The 25,940-nt window shown below is 37.3% G+C and overlaps 1 protein-coding gene across 25 annotated transcripts in view; it reads right to left on the minus strand.

The window, feature by feature from the left end:
* ESRRG (estrogen related receptor gamma) overlaps positions 1–25,940 on the minus strand; it is a 405,523-nt gene that overhangs the window by 40,090 nt on the left and 339,493 nt on the right. For all 25 annotated transcript variants that reach the window (XM_061348551.1, XM_061348560.1, XM_061348565.1 and 22 more), the window contains 2 exons: positions 12,917–13,027; positions 8,225–8,386 (listed from right to left, as the gene is read on the minus strand). In XM_061348551.1, the coding sequence (XP_061204535.1) occupies positions 8,225–8,386; positions 12,917–13,027 (273 nt within the window). The remainder of the gene's footprint in view (positions 1–8,224; positions 8,387–12,916; positions 13,028–25,940) is intronic.

Raw genomic sequence — 25,940 nt, forward strand, 5'->3', positions numbered from 1 at the left:
GACTTTAATACGCCTGAAGATCTAATGTGCCCACCTATATCCTGTATGGCACTCCAGATGCTGTCCCAGTTGCAAAAGGGTGTTATTGCTGGAGTCTCAGATTCAGCTTGCTTACGAAAAAAGATTAAGCTACATTTAGACTTCCTACACCCTGGTAATAAGATTGATTCCTTGTTGGCTCCGAAGAAGGAAAACTTACTGAATCATCTGCAATTTACACAGACCTAACCTAGTAAACCTGTTTGTCGCACAAACAAAGGTGAGGATTGTTGTCCTCTAAGTGGAAATACTTCCTGAAAGCTCAATTCTGCACATTGCTGCAAAGTCCTGAGGTGGTGAGTACAAACATAACTCTCAGCTGCCACTGATATGCTGACTACTGATGGGAGTTTATCCCTTCCAGGCCAGATCCTTAAACAACAGAGGCTGGCATGGCACATTTGACTTGTACACCCATGGCAACCAATCCTACCGAGGGCTCTGGGTTTGTCTCTGTAGATTAACTGAGGAAACTACCATATGTATTTCTTTTTACATATTCTTGTTGTAATGCCTGGTCGCTGACTAAACCCAAACCATTTTCTACATTTCTCTTTCTCATTTTCTTAGCATCTCTCAAAAAAAACCACCCCAAACAGTCCAGATGTGCTAACAGATTAATATCTTTTCCTTTATTTTCCTTCTCCTTTCTTCTACTCAGCATCAAGTTCAACCACTTTTAAATGCACAAAGGTGTATTTTTTGCCTTGTGGTATTTCAGTAATAAAATGTTTGCAAGTAAGGAAGCAGGCTGTGTAAGTTAGTCTACAAGTCATCCAGGGTAATACAACACTCTTGATTTTACTAGAAGAATAATAGGGAATGGCTGCTACATCTTTTTATGCACTTGCATTTAAGAATCAAATAATCGCCATTTTTGTTTACAGAATGAAAATGAACAGCACTAGCATTCATTACTGTTGATTTGCTCTCTTTTTATTAATCATTTCTTATTTTTAAAGGGCCACAGGAGTGAGCAACATAATGCAATGGTAGGGAGATATTTACCAATTTAGTACCTCATTATAAAACTACTCAGAAACCTCTTTGTCTCTCATTTAACATAATAATTATTAGTGGCAACAAAAGTGGATCCCACACTTGCACCATGATTAGCAAGTGATGCATTGGGGTTGAATATACTGCATTTTGCTAAGTAAACCTTATAATATCCCAAATCCTCACTTTAAAAAACATCTAATTTTAAGAAAATAATTTCCACTCCTGTTAAATGCGTGTTTCCAAATTAACCAGTGATATTCTACAGAAAACTGCCTCTTTTATGCTTGAAGTCTCCAGCTGCCGCACAATTTATATCTCTTTCCTCCCCTCTTTGTTTTTCAGCCATTTTCCCTGAATGTCAAAGTCAATTTAGTGCATTTCACTTTGCTGAATAAATCAGAGGCGAAATCCTTGCTAAAAGTGAAAATTTGATTTGCTAAAAGGAGCTTAGGGCAACTATTAATCAATATATCCAGAGTGTCAAAGCTAAGGCCATGATAGACATGCATTCATTTGGAGATTGGTTGAGGCAGATAAAGGGAGACACTGGGAAAAAAAAGAAGTGCAACAGCCAGACAGTACAGTTTGCATGTTGGGGGCATGGGTGGAGGGAGAGGACTGATTCAAAAAGGAAAGGAGACAGTCACTGGGAAGGAATAGTCAAGTACTTGTCTACGGATAAAAAGAGAACTTAACTGTTTAATTCTGATCTTGAGAAAAGAGTGGTTTAACGAAAGACTTAAAATTTATTTTTTACGTAAAACATTTAAGAGCCCCACTTTTTAAGCAAAAGAACTGTGTCAAGTTCTTTTGTTATCTCTTAATTGATTTTTTGTTTTGTTTTGCTTTTGGTGATGATTATTATTAAACAAGCTTTTTCAACAGACAGGGATTCTGAAGTAAAAACTAGCAAGAATTCAAGATGCTTTTGAAAAGAGTCTTACTGTACATTTATATCCATGAATAATTTGCAGGTAATGAGATGTTTATATGCCTGGGATTATATTCTTTCATTTGATGCTAGTAAAAAAATGCCAATTTGACTATTCTGGAAACTAAAGTGCTCTTTTTACACCGTGACATGTATGCTTAGCAGTACTAGAAGCCTTCTCACCTCTCCAATGCTCTCTCAGTACTAAACTGGAACCATCCTTTTCCAATTAGCAGACACATCAAGAGGGTGCACATCTCTAGCTGCACACAAAGCCTACTCTTCTATACTGAAATCAGCTGGCATCTTGGAACTTACTTCAGCAACAGATCCATCAAGAATAGTCTGCCATCATATCTCAGGTGGATATATTCAATAATTTAAAATAAGCACACAGACTTTTCTGTATCTACCTTTTACCACAATGCAGATCCCTGTTTTGTTTTGAAAATCCTAAGATACTGTGGACGTGTTTATTCATGCACTATCCTGGAAATCCAACCTCCTCCTTTCTACCCTGCAAAATCACTTAGACCTTTTCTGGGATACTATTTCCTAAGACAAAAACAGTGCCATCATTCCTCGCATTTCAAATGATAGGACAGATCAACTCCTGGCATTTTAGGGAAGCTGCTGTTCATTCTGCTCAGAGAAGCCTGGATCAACATGGTGATCTAAACACTGACAGTGTTGGGTGGTTGACCATGCTTAATACTCAAAACCAAAATGACAGTCAATTGCTGATTTCCCATATTGTACAATTTAGTGACAAAGCTCCTGGAACTGGTAGTTTTTGAGAAACCTTTCAGCTGGAATCTCTACCTCTAAGGCCTAGGGAAGGGTCTGCCTCAGATGATGTATGTCATACAAGTTGTAGTTCAACATCTCCATCATAGAAAGAGCATGTCTGATTTCCGTAATTAGTGCATGCTTGCAGAAGGACTTAGAAGAAGAGCAGATAGTGAGCTTTTGTTAAACAGAAGGCAACAAGAGCATGCAAAGTGTCCAAGAGAGCACACTGGTAAAGGGCAGGATGTCCTGATTCCCCAGGAGGCTCAAGTTATTATTACTACAAACCTCTTAGCTCAAAACAGCTCATACTCCGTTCCATGTTACATGAGCAGTAAATGCTGCATCTACATGTCCACAGGTCTGTGGAGTGACAGGCATTCTTGTGATAGAACTGTAGGAATCTTCATGTTGTCTGAAATGGTCCTGAATTTAGCACAAGAGACTAGAGAAGGTCTCAGCCTCAGCAGAAATGATTTCTAAAGCAGGGAGGAGTGTGGTATAGGAAGACAGATATTCCCCTTGCAGAACTGAGATTCTGTATCAGTTGTCCCAATAACAACCCAGAGACGGATTTGAGCACAAACAGAATGCTGGCTATAACTACAATGTATGTGATTATATACACCATATAGTTTCAACATATGATTTCAGCCTGTCTTCAAAGTCCTACCAATGTAAATATTACCATTAAGTAACACTCAGCATTTTTTCTCTATCATTTAAACACACGGTATATGTCCACTAAGATATAGATACAGTAAGTACATGCAAGAGAACAGGTACATATATATCTAATTCATGTCTGTATTGGATGTACCATATATGTATGATCTTATGCTTTTTGAGCATTAGCTTTCTAAAAGTGATTATGGTCAAACTTTTCCTCTGTACATTTACCTGCATGTGGGTGGTATTTCTGAAACAGATGATGAGAAAACAGCATTTTAGAAATGACAACTCTGCAGCAAATCATGTTCTTGTTCAGTATTAGAATGTTGAATTACTCCCCTGAGAGCTGCTTTAGAAAGGAAAGCTTAAATATTGTCCTCCACAAAGAGTATGCTGGAACAGTAATGTTTCATAAAACTTTAACACTAAAATATTCAAAACATCCTTGGATTTGCTCCATCAAAACCATACCTTTTGTTTTCAATACCAGCATCAGTGGCAGTTATCAGCCTCTAATTATTCCCTTTCTTTAACACAGTTACTCCTGGCAAGACAAGGACAGCTGAAGACAAGCAGGCTTATTTTACTAAATAATGTAACCAGTTATTTTTGATGTATTAGTCTGATTTACTATTTCCAAACAGATTATTCACTTTAAGTGCAAAAAGCTGATTTCTATGGTCTGTTTGATGTTTTTTCATGCACACAAACTTTTCAGAGAACGATCTGTTTTAGCTTCCTGTTATGGACATTTTTGAGGGCTTAATGTTTCCTGCCTCCACTTAATATAAAAGAACATTGTCCATTTTTGCTGAATGTCAATGAGATAGTTACAGTAAAGAAATCGTGCTTAAACAACTCTAATGCTGTGGCCAGGTATCAGCAGAAATCCACCCCGTACAGGAGAAGAGTTTAATTATTCCAATGCACAACCAAAATGAAATGGAATCTCCTCAAAATATGATGTGAAGGGTCAGAAATTCAATCACCAGTAAATATTGTATTAAGTGGGGCTCTCTTATTTAAAAGGTATGTAAAATGAAACAAAATGAAATACAATAAAATGGAATAAAATAGGAAAGTCTTGCAAAGGCTTCATGGATCTATTTACAATTTATTTAGTTCAGTTAATAGGGGTTTTGTCTCATCTTGCAGGAGATGAAGCAGCATAGGCCTCTCCCTAAGCACCTTCAGTATTTCACTAACGAAGTTACAGTACATCAGAATATTTTAATCTGACACAAAGAACAACAATAGATCTGACTGTTGGGCTGATAATCTTCTTATCACACCCTGTGAAACCTAGATCTAACATTTGACTGAGCCTCCATTACTCGGCAACACATTCTAAAAAGGCCAACAATGGAGAGAGAATGAAGTGGAGTGTGGAAGTACCTCCATATCTACATAAAAGAGATTAGAGGCGACAGCGTTCCATTTTACAGCTCAATCATATTGTGTTAGCATGCGCTTATCCGAGCGCGGATGAAATTGAAAGAGAAATAAAAAAGAGGCAGGCAGATAGGAACCATAAAAGCGAGGCATGAGCAATTTCCAAGGATATAAAAGGATGCTAATGGCGGGGCCCTGTCATTCTTAAAAAGGGCTATTAGGGCACCATCATCTGTTCTTGCCCCTAACTAAAGTCAAGCATTTCCTAATGCCATTGTGATCTTTTTCTTCTTCAGATAAGGCATGGTCATGTTTCATAACAACACACTTCCCATTCATTTGATTTATAAATGCAGGGAGACTAATTCTATTTACTGATAACAGCTTTCCATAGATATTTTTCTTTCAATATTTTCTTTTGTAGATGGCATAGAGTTTTTTTTGTTCAATAAAAGCAACTATCGAAATGTTTCCAATAGCACAAAAATACTAATGATTTTATCAAAACATACAAACTTGGTACAATTTTAAAATGATTTTTAGTCTATGACCACAATGGGAAATGGTTCCCCAGGACAGAATGCATATTGCACTGTTACCTTTTATAGATAATTTCATTAAAAGACTTTCTGTTAGAACAGCAAAAACATTAGTTTGGTTTCTTCCACAAAGAAAGATTTTACTTTGAACTGAAATGCTTTACAGTCAAGATCTTTATTACTTATTAAGCACCTGATATATAAGGGCCTTTAATTATACTGAACCTTAAGAAATCAGTACAGTAAAGAAAGATCTGGTGATTGCTGCTTCGCTGGTGCTAGGCACAAATTCACTACTGGTATAATTAATTGATTCCAAGAGATTTATACCAAGGATTTACTTAATCCACCAAGCTACAGTGAACTTTTATGCAATCTGCACCCATTTCCCAACTCGTCCTTTTCCCAGTTCTGTTCTGTTTCTGCCCACAGTAACATATGTTAGCTTAGAAAACAGTCAGCTAGCACCAATCCAAACTCTTCTACAAGTTGTTGTGTGTCAGACACTAGCTGAGCACAGGCAGTCCAAGTTCAGCAGTGCTCCATCGTTCAAAACAGAGCTACAAAAGCTCATCACATTTGCAGTTTTGCATTCCGATTTTTGTGATCAACTGGCAGAGAGCCAGCACAGTTTTTATCACTGCCCCGTTACCAGAAGGCTTATAAAAAGATGGTCTTTTTTGCCTTTTCATTCTTAAACGCAGTCAGGTGAGTAAACTTAGCAAGCGACTTTACCACAGCAGGAGTGGTTTTGAGTTTACCTTGTAATAAAAAGCTGCTTCCTGGGAAAAAAAGATGTTCCTCAAATAGCTCAGTGAAGACTTTAAATTTTCAAGGCCAGTTTACATCATACAATACTTTTTCCACATTAACCAAAGCCATTATTTTAAAGTATTCTCAGTCTCATCACTCCGATCTTCCTACTCCAGCCAAATCAAAACTACAAATATATTCACAAATAAAACCAGCTGAAGTTCCCCTGCAACTATTACGGAGCACAACTGACTTTTTTGAGACCTACTCTGTTTTGGCTATGGTGATCTAGATATCTTCCAAAGATGAAACCCAAACTCACCTACTTAATTAATTTCTACTTAACTTGGGGTGCTTTATTAGCAACCAGCATAACATAAAGTATCTACTATAATACAGACTGATGTTTAAATGAGTTTACAATTTGCTTGGGCTCATCTAGAACTGCTCTGAACAAAGCCATTCAGAAATGTCAGCTGTGTTCCTAACCACTGTAACAAATTGTTGCCTGAATGCTGCACACCTAATGACTTCAAATTAGCTTCACTGCGATATTGCCTGACAGTTCGTTACGACTGTTAGCAACATAGCTGGCGTATCATGACCAATAAATTGGTTTCAGTGTGGGCTGGGAAAGGGACTTCCATCAATTTGATTAAAGAAATTACTGTAGCATTCGAAGCATAAAGACAAACTAGTTTAAGGAGACAAAAATAAGTTAACTGTACCAGAAAAACACTGCTTGTGGTACAAAAGCTTGTTTATACACCATTTGTGGCACAGAGAAATGACTGTGTTTCAATTGCATGGCATAGTGACTATTTTAGAGTTTGCAGATTGTTGTTTCTATCTAAAGTAGAATAATGCTCCATAATGTACAAGTTATTTTATTCTTATGCTTTCTTAGTGTTTATATGTATCAAAAAATATACCTAAAAGCATGTACCTGAAGAACTGAGGCCTTTTGCTGGATAGCACAAGTGAGAAAAAACCTGGAAGACTATTTTTTTGTGACTTCTTTTGATACCAGAAATAAAAGACCTTTAACTCTGATAAACATAAAACTGACTAGATTACTTATTCTACTATTCAAGTATCCCAAAATCACATTTAAAATGAGGATGACTGATTACTCAGAGGAATTAAAGGTTATCTGTTCTTATGCTCAATAAGGGTCCACTATAAAAACTATAAAACTAGCAAGCTGATGAAAACACACCAAATTTGCTCATTCCTCTGCTGGAGTAGAAAAGTACCTTCAGAAACAAGAAAAAAAGCCAACCTTTTTTGTGTGAATTTACCATTTGTGAAAAGTAACAAACTTAGAACCTTTGGAGACGCTCTAGAAGTTTGTCTGCTAGCTCACAGAGCAAGAATAAATACTGGGGGAAAACAGAATATATCTGAAATCTTAGCTGAAGAAATTGCTCATCTTCTGAGTTTCTTCTTTTGAAGACCCCTGCTTTTCTTGCTAACAGGAGTGCCAATCAGCTCTTATATATCGACACATTTATGTGATGTAGATCGCAGCCCATCTCATGCAGACCAAGGAGTACTAAGCTGTAAGATACCTTTTGGTACAGTTCAGTTCTTTCTACTGAATTGCTGGTATGATTCAGTTCATTCAGTGAAAAGAACAATTGCTCTGTGCCATGCCAACATGTAAGTCAATTTTTGAACCTCCTGTGGTCAGTATAAGAGAGTGCTGCATTTATGTAATAGAGGAACCAGACTCAGATACAACTACTGCTGGATCAGGTTAGTACAGAGGAAAGGACTTACACTACCCTTCATAGTAATGCAGGCTAATGCTCTGGAGAGGAAGGTGAGTTTATCTTAGTAGAAGTAATACATGAAAAAAATCATTCACTAAGCAGCACGTAAAACTTTTTAACATAGTAACACTCACAGCAACAATACTATTTTTTTATATATTTTTTAAGGCAAAATATATTATCATGTAACCAACATCCTATGTGAATCATCTGGAGCCTTAAGAAAACTTTATGCATTGTAGTGAAAGAACAAAATGTAACTTTTACCAGAACAGAATAACCCAATGAATGATTTCTGTATGTCATATGTTTGCAATAAATACTTTTCATACCTGGAATATGCTTAGCCCATCCAATGATTACCACCAGTTCTCTGTCTGCCAGGTCACAAAGAGTGGTAAGTGCTTTGATGTCACTGTCTGGAACAGTGGGGTCAGGCATAGCATAGATCTTCTCTGGTTCAGCCACCAGCAAATGGGAGACAATCTTGTTATCTGCAAAAATGGTCCAGAACAGTACAAGATCACCAGTAGCATCGTTCCACTTGTCAAACACATGGCTCATATTTCAAAGTGCACATGAATTTGTCTTAAGATATTGGACCTAATTAAACTGTACTGTCACTTAACCGTCTTCTAAAAGCATCACAGCACAAATAATTCTGATCTACTAATGATTTTTATCACAGCACAAATAATTCTGATCCATTAATGATTTTTATCAATCTAGACATGTATCTCCTTAAGATAATAAATGTAATGGAATGTACAATGCCTGATCACCTCCTAATATTATTCTGTAGAATTTAATAATTTTGTAGAAAAACATTCATGCATTATAATGTATTTTGGACTGTGTTAATAGAAAAGTTCTGCCCCACTCTAATTACATGCAATACCCCCATCCCCAAAGGCAGGTGTATTTCTTGAGCCATTAATAAGCAATTAGTCAGTCACTGAAATCTGTAACTTTTGTCAGCAATTCCAGTTCTTTATTTTAGATGTCACTGTTAAACTGTTGCAATGGTCCCAGGACTTTCTCAGTGCTCATTATCCTGTACACCTTCTATTGTGGGTATCCTCCCCACTGAAATGTTAGGAAGTAATCTGTACTCCTTGGAGCCTATGCTGTGAGAAAAGCTGGGTGTTGTCTTGTATCTGCTTTTCAGTGAAACATTTGAATTAAGAATCGTGTATAAATCTAGCCTAAGTACAAAAATCGACTAATTATCTCATTTTTAGTCAGGAATAGCTATTAAAACCAATGAGAACAAAGAGTGTAAAACTAAGGAAACTATCAATAGATGCAGACATGAACTCAGAAAACTGGTCTTGTGCAAAGAATGATACTTCATCATAGTCACACACTGGTTATTTTTATCTATATAGCATTCTCATTCATGTGTTTAATATTTGTATTTTCATTCAGGTGACTTGAGAAATCTATTTTGAATAATCAATTAAATTATAAGAAAAAGAGGGAAAAAAAAAAAGAGAGTAGCAGAGCCTGGAAGATTTACAAAAGTGTTGCTATTTTATATTCCATAAGTAGGATAAACATAAAATGAGCATTAATGCCATGTGGAGGCACAATGGAAATCTCTTTATATAAAAGCCTGATTTGTCACTCTTAGAAGGCAGAACTAAAAACAAAGAAAAGGTCCAATTCCTTAAGCCTCCTACTACAGGATACATTCCAGTACTTTCCAATATACTTATTTTTTACTGTTCAGGGTAGCCACATCTTGTGATCCCAAATGCACCACCAGAATTTAAAGCCCAAATGGCACCCTTTCGTGAATTTATACAGATCTGTTCTCTTTATTAGGACAGAGTTAAAGGGCTTGATATAAATGGGGCTCAACTGTGAAAAGATTCTCTGACTGATTCTCTGACTGTAGAGAAAGCTGCCAGAATTAGACCACTTTCCCCTCTTGCATGTAAGCCACAGGATGTACCACACAGAGCTGCAGAGGAAGCTGACTGGCATGTGACTTGCCCCAGTGTGAGAGAGGCTCCCTACCAGCCCATGACAGGTTTCCATCCAGTACCAGCTTGATTCAGATTTCTGACACTTTACTGGTCTTTTGGGACACAGACTCCTCAATCCTGATCCACCACCTCTGTAAGTGTTGCCTTATTCCAAATTTGTGTGCCAGAAGTTGTGATTTATGTTAGCCCTTCATAAAGTAAGTGCAAGAGCCAACCAGAAACCATCATGTCAGGTATGTTTTATTACAAGGGGGATATATTCATGCTTTATATGAACTACAGGAACTATGCCAATGGAGTAATTCTTGATCTCAATATTCTACTGATTACCAAACTGATTAATTAGGAATTCTATTCTTACTTAAAGATGACAGATGGTAGTTTTAACTTATATTGGCAAACAGCCTTTGCACAAAACTTATTTTTTAAACAGTCTTTTCCTATACTGTTTAATTTCACCCAGAAAACTATTTTTTTCAAGTGAGAAAAGATAACACTGCTTCTTCAGAATTCCAGTATTGAAAATTCCAGCATTGAAAAGGATAAATAAATGAGAGTTTCTTAACAGCAAAACATATGTAGCTGAGGACTTCAACTTTGTGGTTATATAATCATTGATAAATGAATGAAGAAGCACTCACAGGTCCATGTTCTGGATTTTTTTCCTCAGAACAAAGGAAATAGTCAAAGAGCCTCTTTCCTTTTTCTATTAGGTTCCTCACCAATGGCTTTTTGTAGATGATTTAGGAATATTGTATATTTTGACTCCGGATTTGCAAAGGCTCAAATTCTTTTTACTTTTGCAACCAAGAAGAGCTATAGACAGGCCATTAGACTCCATGGTGAAGCTGGAAAATGCAATAGACACCAGAAGCAGGTGTAGGAGAGATCCTCCAAACCCTTGTTTTTTTCCTATGCAGGGAAAAGCTACATGGATTGGTGCATGCACTAGTGTAGACCATAGAAGATTTTGAATGTACTCAGAAAGCTCCATTACTCAGGGAACTGAATGGCCATGAGCACTGTTTCTAGGTAAATCTTATTTAACGATTCCCTAATTCGAATCTCTAGAACCCAATTTTCATTCCTGTGCCTTGTTATACACAAACTATCTGCCAGGGTCCACAAAATCTCCCAGGCTACTTGCACGCAGAATTGATTCAACTGTTTGAAGTCTTGACAGTCATCTAGCAAGGATCTGAAAATTCTTTTTTTGTAAATGTTTGGTACAAAAATGTTTGTAATTGGACGAGCTAAGGAAAGGGAAGGGAGATAATGAGTAATGACTTATAAGGAGGTTAGGTATCTCAGACAAACTGAGCTTACAGAAAGTGGTGTAGTTATCGTCTTAAAGGTAATGCAATGCACTACTTTGCAGTAATCTTGGGTTTACGCAGAGATTCTTGCCTTTCAGTACACCTGCACTAACCTCTGTTCATATTAAAGGGGTTGGAACTTTGAGGTTGGATTTATTCTCTTACTCTTTTTGCCTGTTTGGTCTTGGCTTTGTTGGAATGCCCAGCTATCAACATTTCTACTCAATGACAGTATCAAGTAAATGAAAAACTGACAATCTGTGCACCCAGGAAAACTAAACCTCTAATGAAATTAAGCATTAGAGTTTATTAAATTTTATTGTATTATCAAAAAGTTTTTATTATAATGTGCAAAATCTGCTTAGTGCAGCCCTAGATTGTATTTACAGAACACTGGGACAGCTTATGGAGGCTGAATAGAAGATGCCAGATTGGACAATTGAAGGAATATAATCAGCATAATGTTTTTTGGAAAGGCAAAAGGAAACTATGCCATATGTTCACTTAAGCTTTAATTTTATGTAAAACTGGCTGTTTTTTCTTTGACACAGCTAAAATGCCCTTTTACTTACAGTTCAAAGACTGTTTATTTGCTCTCCAGATCCCCATATGCTCAAATGTATTCTACACAGCACTGTCCCCTGCTGGGGAACATAGAGTCATAGAATCAACTAGGTTGGATAAGACCTTTAAGATCATCAAGTCCAACCGCTACCAGCATGAACAGAAAAAGTTCCATTTTCCATACAGCCAGATATTTTCAAGAGCCTAAAACTGACGTGTGTTGTCAGAGGCACAGGAGCAGAGGCAAATGGGAGAAAAGGAGTCCAGCCTCCTTACTTCTCTGGCTTGTTTCTCTAGTTTAGGATCAAATGAAACTTCTCAGCAGGAGCAACAGGATGTATGTATTCTCATTTGGAAGAGTTTATAACACTTGATACAGTGTGTATGCCTTTGCAGGGTAATACATTAGCCTCTTGCACTACAGCTATAATGCTATTAAATTTACTTCATGGAATTAGTACAGTCACTGCTTGAGTTTATATAAGCTGCAAAGCAAAACCCCTAACTATTTTTAGTTAATCGCAAAGAGGATGGAACTTGTATTTTAGCAATGAGATGATCATCTCTCTCTTAATTTCAGCCTGGTGAGATACAATCAAGGACATTACTAAAACATAACAAAAAAAATCCATGAGGGTACTACAGTCCAAACTACCAATCTATGCTTGTTATTAGTGTGCCATATTGCTGTTTTAATCTAATGCTAGGTAGTGTATTAATCTAAAGGTATAAATTAATGAGGCTTTTAATGTATTTTCATTGGGAGGTTGAGCAGTCAAACTCATTTAGTTAGTGAAAACTACAAAAATCATATTCTTGTGAAATCTGAAACGAGAAGCTTCAATGAACTAATGAGGACAGTATGAACCATTTTATGTGCCACTGAAAATAAAGATAACCTGTAAATATAAAATTTGCACTGCATAAACCATGCTTTTATACACTTCCACTTGTAAAACTATTCTTTGTTCAACTCCAGTTCAGAAAGATGAGCATATTCAAAACAGAATTATGTTAACAGCTAAATGGATATAGTGTTCATGGTAATACCTTCTGACCAAATCCTTGTCCCTGTCAGAAGGAGCTTAACAAACAGAGCTGTGAGTTGATAGCTTGTAGTAAAAGAGAAATTCCGTATATCTGGTGTACTCACATGGCTTTTTTGCTGGCTGAACTAGCTGAGGGTTCAGGTATGGGCTATTCTCTGCATCTATTCTGCGCTTGTACTTCTGGCGACCTCCACGTACTCTGTCTAGGCGGACACCTATGTTGGGAAAAATAAGCAAGCATTTAATTAAAAATACTATGAGGATGCCTGTCAGGTAACACTCTTGTATCTCCTCACTTGCAATATTCATTTAAAATACTGGCTTATTTCAAAACATTAATTATAGAAAGCAAGGGAAAGCAGCACTAAAAGTATTTGCAAGCTGTTTAGGTTTTCACATATGCAAGACTCAGTATACAACACAATTTCCGGTTCATTTTAAAGCATTTATTAATTTTTACATATCATTAAAACAGTTAACAGTTAATCCGGTTTCCATTTGAAAGGGTTTGATCTTAAGTTGTCTTTGCCAGAAGCAGAAGTTCAAAGCTGTAATAAGCGCCATGGATACACAAGGCTAACACTGTGAAGTACAGAGAATTGGAGATTTAGAAACAATGAGTGCTGTATACATTTTAGACAGTCAAAACCAATGCTCTTAATTAACATGGATTAGCATGGCCAGAACATTATTCTTAGCAAAATAAGAACATATACAAGGCTTAAAGACCCAAAATGGTCCATGAGGGTTTGAAAGAAACTGCATGGCCGCACATTTACATGTCATCGATGATGAAATAACATTCGTGTTGTACCTCCATATTGTTCATTGCTTCAATAAAGCATTCTGCTACCTGCTTTGTACAGATAGATAAGAGTTTACCTTCCTGAAAAAAGCTATAGCTGCTCTCATAGACAAAATGAAAAAAAGGGGGGGGGGGGGGGGGGGAGAAGATGGCAGGTTCTATAAAACAATGAAGTATTTTTATTTCCTTCTGAGTCACCCAGGCAGATTTCCAGACAACCAGGACAAATGCCAGTATAACCAAGTAGTAACATAACCCTGAAGTTGAAAAACCTGGCACATACGCAGGGCAACAGGACAAGTAATAAATACCAAGTACAAAATTTGTCTTATGACGCAGATTTAACTAGACAAGAACACAAGAACACATTAAATATCAATGATCTGTCTGAGTGATGCAATGAAGTGCAGCTCACTTTCTCACTTCGCTTTTCATTGTCTATTTTAGCTCTCTTCCCTCTATCTTTTCTATTGCCATTATTGTGCCCTACTCTAATACTTCCCATCTCCCTCATACCTCCCTTCACAGAAAATACCTCTACAACTGGCTTCTGAAGAGCAGAGAATCCACCACGAAAGAAGTTAAGGTTTCTGTGCACAGTGAGGAGAATACAGAACAGAGTTTAAGTGCTGCCCGTGAACCTGCACTGGTAGAACAGTCTAGTTACCAGGAAACATCTGTCAGTCCTCTTTCATCCTCACAAACCAGAGGATGGACTGGGTTTTGGTGAATAAAAGCCATTTTGCCAACTAGCCATAAACACCATGCCAAAAACTCTCTGGTCCCACAGAAGGCCCTCAGTGACATGGGTTAATGGTGGCCTTGGCAGTACTGGGGTAATGGTTGGACTTTATTACCTTAAAGGTCTGTCCCAACCTATCTGATTCTACGGTTCAGTTACATTTCTCATTGGATGTTACCAGTTATACTGTGTATCACACTATATAAGTAATAAACCCAACTGATTGCATACCCAAACAGGTCAGTGTATAATTATAAATGATACTTGCCTATATTACTACCAAACTTGTGACTGATTTATGGTCTAACCTATTTGAGACAATTCATGGTGATTCAATCAAGAAAGCATGGTTATATTTTTGTTTTTAAAGTTACACTTGGAAATGCAGGAACTACAAGACCACTTTAAAAACTGATAGTCCAAAGCTTTTCAGACCTAATGATAACTCAGTGTTCTTCACCCCTGAATTGGGAGTTTGAGCTACACCTGAAGCACATGACATCCAGGACAATATACCGCCATAAAAAACAAACAGCAAAGAGCAAGGTTTGACAGCTGAGCATTCAGAAATGCACAGAGCATTAGAAGAAGCCACATGTAATATTGGTGGGATTATGAAAAAGACTGGCCAGCATTTGAGGAAAAATAGACAGAAAATTATTTCTGCATAATTCAGATGCCATCCTTCTTTCTGCTTGGGAGCAGATTTCATAGTGAGAAAAGATGGATAGCATCAGACAGAAGTATGTTTAATCAGAAAGTAATGGAACAAAAGCTTAAATTAAAATAAAATAAATTGACCGAGATGAATATTTTTTCTACCTCTTTTGTATTTGCTGAAATACATATTCAAGCCACTCGTACTGAAATGGGAGGAAATACAGATAAATGTTACAATAGCACAGCTATACATCATCAATGCACTAAGGAACTGGGGAATAACAGTACTGTATTTTAAAATTACCTAAATCTACGACATAACTAATTCAGATTCTAAGGTGAAAGCATTCTTTGACAACATAATACCAAGAGACTATAAATTAGAGGTGTATAACCCTTTCAATAAAACTGATATAGAGGTTACCATTGGTTTAGTTCCTAAGCTTTTCTCATTCCTAGTCCTATTACGAAGTAGAATCATAGAATCATAGAATAGTTAGGGTTGGAAAGGACCTTAAGATCATCAAGTTCCAACCCCCCTCCCATGGGCAGGGACACCTCACTCTAAACCATATCACCCAAGGCCTCGTCCCACCTGGACTTGAACACTGCCAGGGATAGAGCATTCACAACCTCGTTGGGCAACCTATTCCAGTGCCTCACCACCCTAACAGGAAAGAATTTCCTCCTTATATCCAATCTAAACTTCCCCTGTTTAAGTTTTAACCCGTTACCCCTTGTCCTATCACTACAGTCCCTAATGAAGAGTCCCTCCCCAAAATCCCTATAGGCCCCCTTCAGATAATAGAAGGCTGCTATGAGGTCTCCTCGCAGCCTTCTCTTCTCCAGGCTGAACAGCCCCAACTTTCTCAGCCTATCTTCATACAGGAGGTGCTCCAGTCCCCAGATCATCCTTGTGGCCCTCCTCTGGACTTGTTCCAACAGATCCATGTCCTTTTCATGTTGAGGACACCAGAACTGTACACAATACTCCAAGTGAGGTCTCACAAGAGCAGAGTAGAGGGGCAGGATCACCTCCTTCAACGTGCTGGTCACGCTCCTTTTGATGCAACCCAGGATACGGTTGGCTTTCTGGGCTGCAAGCACACACTGAAGCTGAATCATGTTCATTTTCTCATCGACCAGCACCCCCAAGTCCTTCTCCGCAGGGCTGCTCTGAATCTCTTCTCTGCCCAGCCTGTAGCTGTGCCTGGGATTGCTCCGACCCAGCTGTAGGACCTTGCACTTGGCATGGTTAAACTTCATGAGGTTGGCATCAGCCCACCTCACAAGCGTGTCAAGGTCCCTCTGGATGGCATTCCTTCCCTCCAGCGTATCAACCGAACCACACAGCTTGGTGTCATCGGCAAATTTGCTGAGGGCGCACTCAATCCCACTGTCTGTGTCAGTGACGAAGATGTTAAACAAGACCGGTCCCAACACCGATCCCTGAGGGACACCACTCGTTACAAGTCTCCAGCCGGACATTGAGCCATTGACCACAACTCTTTGTGTGCAGCCATCCAGCCAGTTCTTTATCCACCAGCTAGTTTAGAATCAATTTGTGATGATTTATCACACTAAAATTGGTATTTTACTTCCTAAGGGGCTTTATGGGAGTAAATATAATAGAAGACACCACTTAAGAAAGTATACCCATCTGACATCCATAAAAAATTTGGCGTTTGGCAGGTAGCAAAATGAAATCCTGAGGTTCCTGTGTATACGCATGCGTTTTCTCCTGTAACTCCTACAGCTTGCATGAGAGAATCCCCAACATAGAGATGCATTTATCTGCTTTCAAAACAGTAATAGCTGATGCTTTCTTTGTTAGAAAAACAGAGGGAAGGAAGAAAACCAATTTTGTCCACAAAGATCTTAATTTGGGCAGGAGGATCTCAACATCTTGATCAGAGGTAACTGCTGTAATTCAACACATAGTCTGTACTCAGGCAACTTGAGGAGGGTGCTGTGGCACCTAGCTAGCATAAAGGGAGAAGTTAAGGAGGCCTCTGCTTTGGCTCTGCTGTGCATGTGGCTTGCCAGAGTCTTCAGCATCTCAGTTCACTCCCTGCATCAGTCCTCAAAAAGTGAAAAGACAGACATCCAGTTCACCTGTATAAACTTGTGACACATCTCCAAATAACTTGCACTGTACCTATTATCATTTCAGTTGTTTAAGGTTAAACCAGCCATTAATGTCACTGAATGAAGCTCCACTGAAGACAAGCAAGTTGATTCTAAACATTCCCCAATGCTTAGTTTTGTTTCCAATTCTTTAACAGAAAAACAAACCCAAAAGCCCTAATGAAAAAAAACAGGGATGACTGCAGGAGACAAATGGAAAGAACAGGCTTGCTACCATTTACGATACCAGCTACTTCCAACAGTCAAGTAAACATGTTCAGTTTACATCTTAAGACAAGCTCATGGACTCATCCGTTCAGGAGCGATGGGTAGTCACACATGCTAGTGCAATTTACAAAGCTTGGAAGATAAGGATTAGACTAGAAGTGTAATACATGGAGAGATGGAAACTATGTAAATCAATGGAATAGCCACGTTTTTAAAAGAAAGCATTTACACATAACTTAACAACGTAAGAATTTCTCCAGCTGTCCTTAAGGAAATACAAAGGTCATATAGTCACTACATAAGCTTCTACAAAAAAGGTTTACCTCCTGGCTCCTCACGCAATCTTTGCATGATTTCTGTGATATGCTTCTATATGCTATGTCTATGATATGCTTTGCACGATTTCTATGACACACAACAAAATTATATTGGGCACTTACTGTAAAAATAAAGTGCCAAGACAATCTTGCACAAAAATAAGTGAAGACTATCAATGATGTACAAAATGAGCTACCTACCAGGTATTTCAATCTGAACAAACTTAACATAATCAAACTGAACTCTCCATTTTCTCTGTAGTTCCTCATCTGCTGCTCTCTCACCAATTAATTATTCCTATTCTGTAGTCCTTTCTTCACATTGCCTTGAAGCCTTCATGTGGGACAGGTACCCACTATGACCAGTGCTATATAATAAAAAAGACTGCCCTTACCCCAGTATATCATTCTTTTTGCAATTCAGGTCCTCACCTTAGTGTGATAATCCTATTTAACCATGACATCTCATTTCCCATACATATACAAGCCATACATACATACAGCCATATATCCAAGCCATTCCATACATATCCAAGTATACTAATTACTCCTTCACAATCTACCTTTCCTTTCTCATCCCCTCCTTCTTAGCCTGGTTACAAGTCTCTACTGCTCATTTGTCTACCTGTTCCACAAACATTCTTATCCTTCTCACAGAGATCTATAGTTCCCGGAAATCCTCAGTCTAACTTGGAAGGCTTTAGCCCTATCTTTCAAATCTAGACCTACCAACACCAGGACTGCCTGTAAGAAATTGACTAGTACTTATAATTGGGGAGAGCTTTTTGTTTCAGAAAAAATAAATCTAATTCACTGAAATATGAACTAATACCTGAGTAATCAAAGCTCCCTCTGTACCTTCCAGTACATCAAACACAATTTTGACTTCCTAAAGAAATTTCATGTTCTGCTCCCTTCCCATCCCCCCTACATGAGAGATATAGCAAGCAGGTATCTTCTACACTGCTGCTGTTTTGGTGCCATTTTTTAGGACAGTATCTTGATGGAGTGTTCCAGTTTACTTGAACATACTGTGCCAATTTGTAAGGTTACTGAGTAAGCTTGGGTAAATATTATGAACCCTGGGTTTTGCTTTTATTCACACAGAACAGGAAAACTAGTTCATTTTTGCACCATGAATGGAGATATAATGTATGCAGATTTAAGAATGCATGGTCATCTAGTTACTCTTCAGACAATTCAGTAGGTCTTTGTAGTTTTGGATTAGAGAAGTGTGAGGCCAGTGCATTAATCCTACAGTCTGAGAGATTCATACTGGAAAAAATCCTTCTTATTTAAACCACAAAAGACCTCTCTCAATAGAGAAGAAACAAGCAGGAAGTAACACAGCATGAAGAAGAAAGATAATATGAGCTATTTTTGCTTCTGGACCTGCATCTTTGTTTTATGTGCTGAACTATAAAGATGCCAGAGAGCTTCTGAAATGAATTTACGAAGCGTCTGGATAATACCATATGCAGGTAAAAACTCGGCTACAGATGTAAAATATGTGTCCATTAGTAGGTAATATTTTGAAAAGAGAGTTCTAAGGCATCAAAGAAGACAAAAGCTATGACTTACAGTAAAGCTTTCCAGATCTACACCTGAATTAACAATTAGCAGGGGAAGGCTTTAGTGTTTTGTCTTCTGATAGCTATCTGCGCTACTAAACACATTATTTGGTGCAGCATAGGAAGTCTGAAGTTCATCCTCCTACCTTACATGCAGTCAGTACCAAAAAGTATTTGTTAATATGGGGTAAACTGGTTGTCCTCAAGAGGTGCCTATGAAACAACTCAGATCATTAACTGGCCCATATAATGGCCTGAAAGGCAAAACAATGTTTATTACTTTAATATCTATCTTGCTCTTTTCCTGTAGGTTGATTAATTTAACAATGATTCACAATGAACAGTTTATTACTAAAAAAAGAACTGGGCCAATTAAAGCATTTAGTGACTTTTTCCAGGTTGAAAAATCAAAAATACTTCTTTCATGGAACATGTGTTTCTACCCCATGCTTCAGGTTTTGCTTATGTTGAAAATGTTTCTAGTCAACCAAATGTAAACAACACTTTGAAAAATCCATTTTTGTCCTGGGAAGAGGAGATGAGAAGGGCAAATTTTTGCACAGGAATTGAAAATAAAAATCTCTTTGGTTAAAGCCCAAAGGTTGGGGGTTTTGTTTCAGATTGACTATAGAACTGATGTGTTACACAGCTCAGTACTCAACCTCTCCTGAAAAGAACACTAAGTTTGCATTAACTAATCATCTACACGCTGAATTTTTGCGCTCTGTCATTTATGCATTAAAACATAAAAGAACATGAAGAAAATCCACTTCGTTTTCCCATGCAAATGAGATTTCATGTAAATAAATAAATTCTATTATTTCTTAACCCAAGTGATTTCTGTTGAAGAATGGTCCATAAACAAAGATGTTCACATGGAGAAAATGCAGCCTGAAACGCTTAAGAGTACCACCATCGCTTTACATGTTTCAATGGTTCCCTATGAAGCTCAGTATCCTAATCTGTGACACTCACAAACACAAATTAGGTCACAGGCAACAGGTGACAAGTTTTAATTGAATGTCTTCTGTCTGCAATTCTGACAAAAGGTGAACAGAAATAAATGAGTCTGCCAAGACAGCCCTGAGCCCAATATCTCATTATTTTTAAACAGCTGTCTATAAACTGATGCTGAAAAGCCTTGAACCTTTTATTTCTGTTCAACAAGAGGTGACTGTGCAGAAAGAAAATAAACAAACAAAAAAACTGAGGGCAGCTAACTCTGCTGCATTAAACATGCAATACCCATTATTAGATCTTGAATATTGCAAAAGAATACCTTTCATACCTCACAGAAGAACTTATAAAGTGAGGAAAAGCTTATGTTGCAGCAAAATCTGCACAGTTGTAAACTCTGAAGGAAAAGCAATGCCAAATAAAGACTGAATACATAAAGCCCTGACATTTCTGAAATGAAACAGTTACCATCATATTATACTTCAAATCATCTGGACTACCAATATACTAATAACTAAGAGGCAGTATAAAATACTGCAAAAGCTTTATGAATAACATAGACAACATTGTTGCTAATTGCACCATTAAATTTCACATCAGTGTGCTTTTATATCACAATATGATAGTATATGCTGTATTTTAAGTTCATTATTTGCTATCCAAGGTGTAAGAATAAAATATTTGCTTACAAGGCATAAGAATAAATAAAGGCAACCTTTCGCTAACTAAACACCACAGTTCTTACTTTAATTTATTTAAATACAGTTACACAAGATGCTATCTTGTTTCAGAGTTCAAATTACAACCAATTTAATGAAGTGGAGCTTGTGGGGCTGTGAAGACATTGCTGCATCAATACACTTGCAACCATTACTTTAAGGTGACAAGTGAAGACTAGGAAAGTCAGCTTGGCTGATGATCCAAGCAGAGGGCTTGGAATGCCGGGAGACAGAAAGGTCAAAAAGTAAGTTTGAGCAAGGCCATACCAATGTCTGAAGGTCAAAAGCAGGCTTGTATTCTAGATCACATCACCAGAGCTTATAACGAATTCAAGAGCTATGCTAGTGACAACTTTAATAGAAAAGAAGTCTGACTGAAGCTCTGGACTGTTTGCTGGTGACTCTCAAGAGAGATGGGAAAATCAAAATTAAATACATTATAATAATCAGACTGTGAAGTACCAGTAGCATGAATCAAGATCTCAATACCCTTTTCAGATACAATAATGTGCAGTTTCCTAATATTCCACTTAGTGCCTTAGATGATGTGGTATTCTGGAATTAATCTGAGATCCAGAAGTCACAGGAAATTTCTTAATAATGTGAGTTGAAACAGATAAAATCATATCTTGAAAATAGCTTGTGTAGAATTAAGATTTCTATTTAGAGGAAGTGATTTCATTTTGCTGGAACAGAATCAGAAGAAACTAAAGGATTGCTCTCATACTACAGCTTTAAAACAGATGTACAATTGACTGAAATATTAAGTTGATTACCCTAGCAAGCATGTACCCTGATTTACTTTGGCTCAGTTTTGTTGTTTGGTTTGGTTATTTTTCTTTCTTTTTCTGTTTTATTATCCTTTTCTCTCTTTTATTTTTCCTTTTTTTTTTTTTTTTTGAAACAAAAACTGTCTCATCTTTCTCAAGGAGTAGCCACTCTGTTCTGAACTGTACAAGAGTAAGGTGAGCAAAATTTAGCTTTCAAATCATGCTCACGTGCCAAAGTAAAAGACTTATCTTTTCAGCTAAGGTGGGTTTATACTGCCAGTCGAGTCTAACATGGCCTTACTACAAAAGTATGTGCTCTCACAGAAGTCTGGACTTTTCCAAGGCCTATTCATCGAAACACTTTGTCTCTTCTTTTAGCGCACCCGTATCAATTCTAACTATCCCCGCAATATTTCTCATATTTATGTATTGAGTATTAATCATATTTTTGTTGGTGAAGCACTAAGCAATTCTTCCCCAATTTTTTAATACTTTTAAAGAATAAAATCATTTGTGGAACTTCATCAATTTCACAGTTCATCCTTCAAGGTTCCTCAAAAGGAACAGCATGTTTCTGAAGTTATTCTCTCTTTCTTCTACATGCTGCTCTTTAATGGCACTGCAAAAATCTAGACCAAGTGGCATAACATGAAAACAGCCCAAGAAACTTACACCATGACTCAGCCTCTAGTTAGGGCTAACATAATTGGTATTGTACCTTACTGTAATTTATAGTCTAAGTAAACTTTATCAGATTTAGCTATACAGAGTAACGTACTGAAAACTAGAATATCTAAAGTAATTTAATGAATTCATGGCAACTTGATGCTAAAAAAGGGGGTACTTTTAAACCCAATTTTTTGGTGATGCCTACATCCACATCATATGCAAATGTGGGCTTGAAAAATGTTACAGGTATTCCTATATTTCTGCTTTACTTTTCAGCCAAAATGTGAGAATTTTGTCTTCTGTATTGTTATTTTGTGATTTTTTGTCAGGATTAAATAGGAGTTTCACAACAGGGTTTCATTTGGGGTCATGCAGTATTCCTGCTGTACAATTACAGGATAATTCTAACTTGGAGATAAAAGAAGATTTTTACTAGTTTCAGGTGTCTTCAGCAAATGACACAGCTTTCCTGTACTTTGCTCTTCCTGCCCACTTTCTACAAAGTAGTACATCTTTCTGTTCCTTAAAATTCTGCCTGCTACAAGACTACAGTTCAACAGTGGCTTATACAAGATCATAGTACAGACAGCCACCTTTTATGGCTGTGAGGAATTTGAAAGTCCTGGTTTGTACTCCCTTTCTCACTTCTCTGAGCAGCTGCTTATTTTAAAAAGGGGAATATTTATCTGCTACATCAGTAGGAAAAACCCTGTGATATAGGTTAGCATGTTCAGACTGGAAGGTGCTGACATACCACATCACAGCATCCTCCTGTGCAGTACTGCTCCTGCCTGAAAATTTCAGAGTTGATGCAGAACAGTAAGCTAAAGGTTTCCTGTCTCACTGTTTGTTTGAAGTGAGTTAAAGTGATGATCATGCAACAGCAAAACTAAAACTTAATAATTAAGTGGTAGATGGGCATCAAATCAAGACATAACATAGTAAAATATCAATGGGGTGAAATTGTTTCCAACTAGTGTTACCCTGTGGCATTGTACAGAAAGGTGAAAACAAAAAAGGGAGGTAAGTTCTCTGCATATATTGTTATTTCTGAAGGTGTCAGGTAAAAACATTACAATGCATGCATCTTAACGAACACTGGGGAAAAAGAGCTCTCAGGAAGAAAGTATTTGTCTCTCCCTCAAAAAAAGTAGGGTAGTAGAGTATCTAGTGAAGAGCTTAAGGGCAGAGTTTGTAAAAAGCCCTGGTAATTTACTCACAAAACTGTATTCAGTAATCAACAGAAAACCCTTTACAAATAGTAATTTCTGGTCATGACAATAACAGCTTCAGGAAGTCCTGCAAAAACATTGGCACAGAATATTTTAATCTACAATGTGCTGCAATTAGCCTGAAACTTTCTTCTACTCCCACCACCGCCCAGTAATAAGGAATGCAGCCGATGTGTCCTTAAAATTAATTTCAAATGTTTACTCAGAGGCTAAATACAGCAAATAATTGTTAGTTCAGAATTAATTATCTGTCTGCAAAGTTTCTGAAAGCAGAGGGAAATGAGGGTATTGAAACAGGGTATTTCTAAGAGCTAACATAGCTCATCACTGTGCAAACGTGTATGCGTCTGCACATACATCCTTATACATATCAGAAGTGTTCAAGTCACAGACTAAACCAGTGCATAAAATGAAAACGTTGCAACTTTAAATCCTCAGTGTGTGTTTGACTAAAAGTCATCTGATTTTTAACTCAAGTGTGATCCACTCAAAATGACCTTGCCAGGAAGGGATTTTATAAATGGCCTTTAACAAAGCACACAGTCCCATCCACAGAACTCTTCTGAAGAAACAGATGTGTTTTAGACAAGGTATCACAGTGTACAAACATTTGCCCCCAAATTTTCCAGAGCACTGACAATACGCCAGAACATTAAAAAATGCATACTGTTCTTTGAATCTTCTAATGTTCACTTTTCCATTAGCACAAAAATAACTGAAATATTCCTGTTTATACATATTTATAAAATCCTAAGATAATATCTGACTTTACTGGATGAACCCTAAAAAGAACACCAAGTTAAATTTCTACAGTTCCTATAGCAAGTGTATATATTTATTCTGTGTTTCATCTCAGTAAAGCAATGGGAAAGAAAATGAAACACAAAGAGTTAGCAGGTACAGGTGAAGTTCTGTGGACGTCAATGAAAAACCTAAGTCTTCATTTTGAATTTTAAGTATTCTCCCAAATATATTTAACAGTTCATTCATGCCTAGAGTGTACCTGATTTATACATTAGCTCACATATCCTGCTAGCCTCATAACCTGACATACTGCCTTGCACGCTGGAGCGACAGGTGACCTGGTTGTGGCCTCGGCATCGCATCCTAAGGTAATACTTGAGCAACTAAGGGAAGGTGTATTAGCCATACCACTTTACTGATACTACTGCTAGAAGCTATCCATACATAATCACAATGGTTAGCCTGCACATTGACTACTCTTCTGTAGTTAGCACTAGCACTGGTGGATCAGAGTTAATACAGAAAATCCCAGTTGGAAAACCTAATTGTAATGTGCTCAGTGGTTTCCAGAATTTTTGACTGTCCATAACATTACGCACAATTAATACCACAACGTAAATTGATTTCACTTTAATAAAAGACAATAAATTTTTAAACAATTAGACAATATACCCTGATTCTAAAATGCCCCTGCTCTAAAACAGAAAACAGTGGCGATTTTCTTCTAATCTCACAGGTAATGATGGGCCTTTGGGAAATAGGTTAATAAATTCTTGTTTTCTAAACCAGGCAGACTGATTTACTGCAAACTTCCCTCATTACAGTTACAGTAGATGTCTATCAAATTGCCTATGAGAACAAATTTATGGAAAATATCCAAAAGTAATGCTTTGTTCTTATTAAAATACATGAATATGTATGTAATTTTAGCCAGACTAAATGAACAAAACAAACAGAAAGAGAAAAAAGGTCAACAATTGTTGCCATGTGAATAATTCTTTTCCACAAGAAACAACTCTTAACCCTGTTAAAAATACCCTTATACAGAAGATGTTTGTCTGAGGAGAATGGTTTTGTGTAAATTGTAATGGCAACCACTACGAAGAAAAGCCATACCAACTGTACAGGGTATGTTAATACAAGTAATTGGGCAACATAATTACATAAACATCATTTAAAGGAGGAAATAAAAGCATAAGTTTTCCTCATCTCCAGAAACTATTTTCATATAGAACTTTTAACAGCTGCAGTATTTTTTTTCATATTTAGTTTTAAGTCAATAATTCCTGACAAGCATAGTCTATTTAAAATTAGCAAACAGGAGACCAAGGTCTCCTCAGTCAATGAACTGAAACCCTAGCATAATTCTGCTGAGGTCTGTACATTTCTCCAAAGTTACTTCTAAAGGCAGGAAGTGCAAACAATGTACTTTCACGGACTTTGTATTCTTTCTTAATACTGTGTTGCTCTCAAAGTCTTGCTTTCTATTTCTTCCCCAAAGTTCTCTTCCCCCCAGTAAACACATACATTGGACTTATTCTTCCTTCTACACACAGGACTATAAATTTCTAACTGGAATTCACCCTA

The sequence above is a fragment of the Neopsephotus bourkii genome, unplaced genomic scaffold (genome assembly GCF_033783945.1).
Source record: "Neopsephotus bourkii isolate Nb327-2 ecotype Australia unplaced genomic scaffold, CSIRO-AGI_Nbou_v1 NB_360, whole genome shotgun sequence".
Classification (NCBI taxonomy): domain Eukaryota; kingdom Metazoa; phylum Chordata; class Aves; order Psittaciformes; family Psittacidae; genus Neopsephotus; species Neopsephotus bourkii.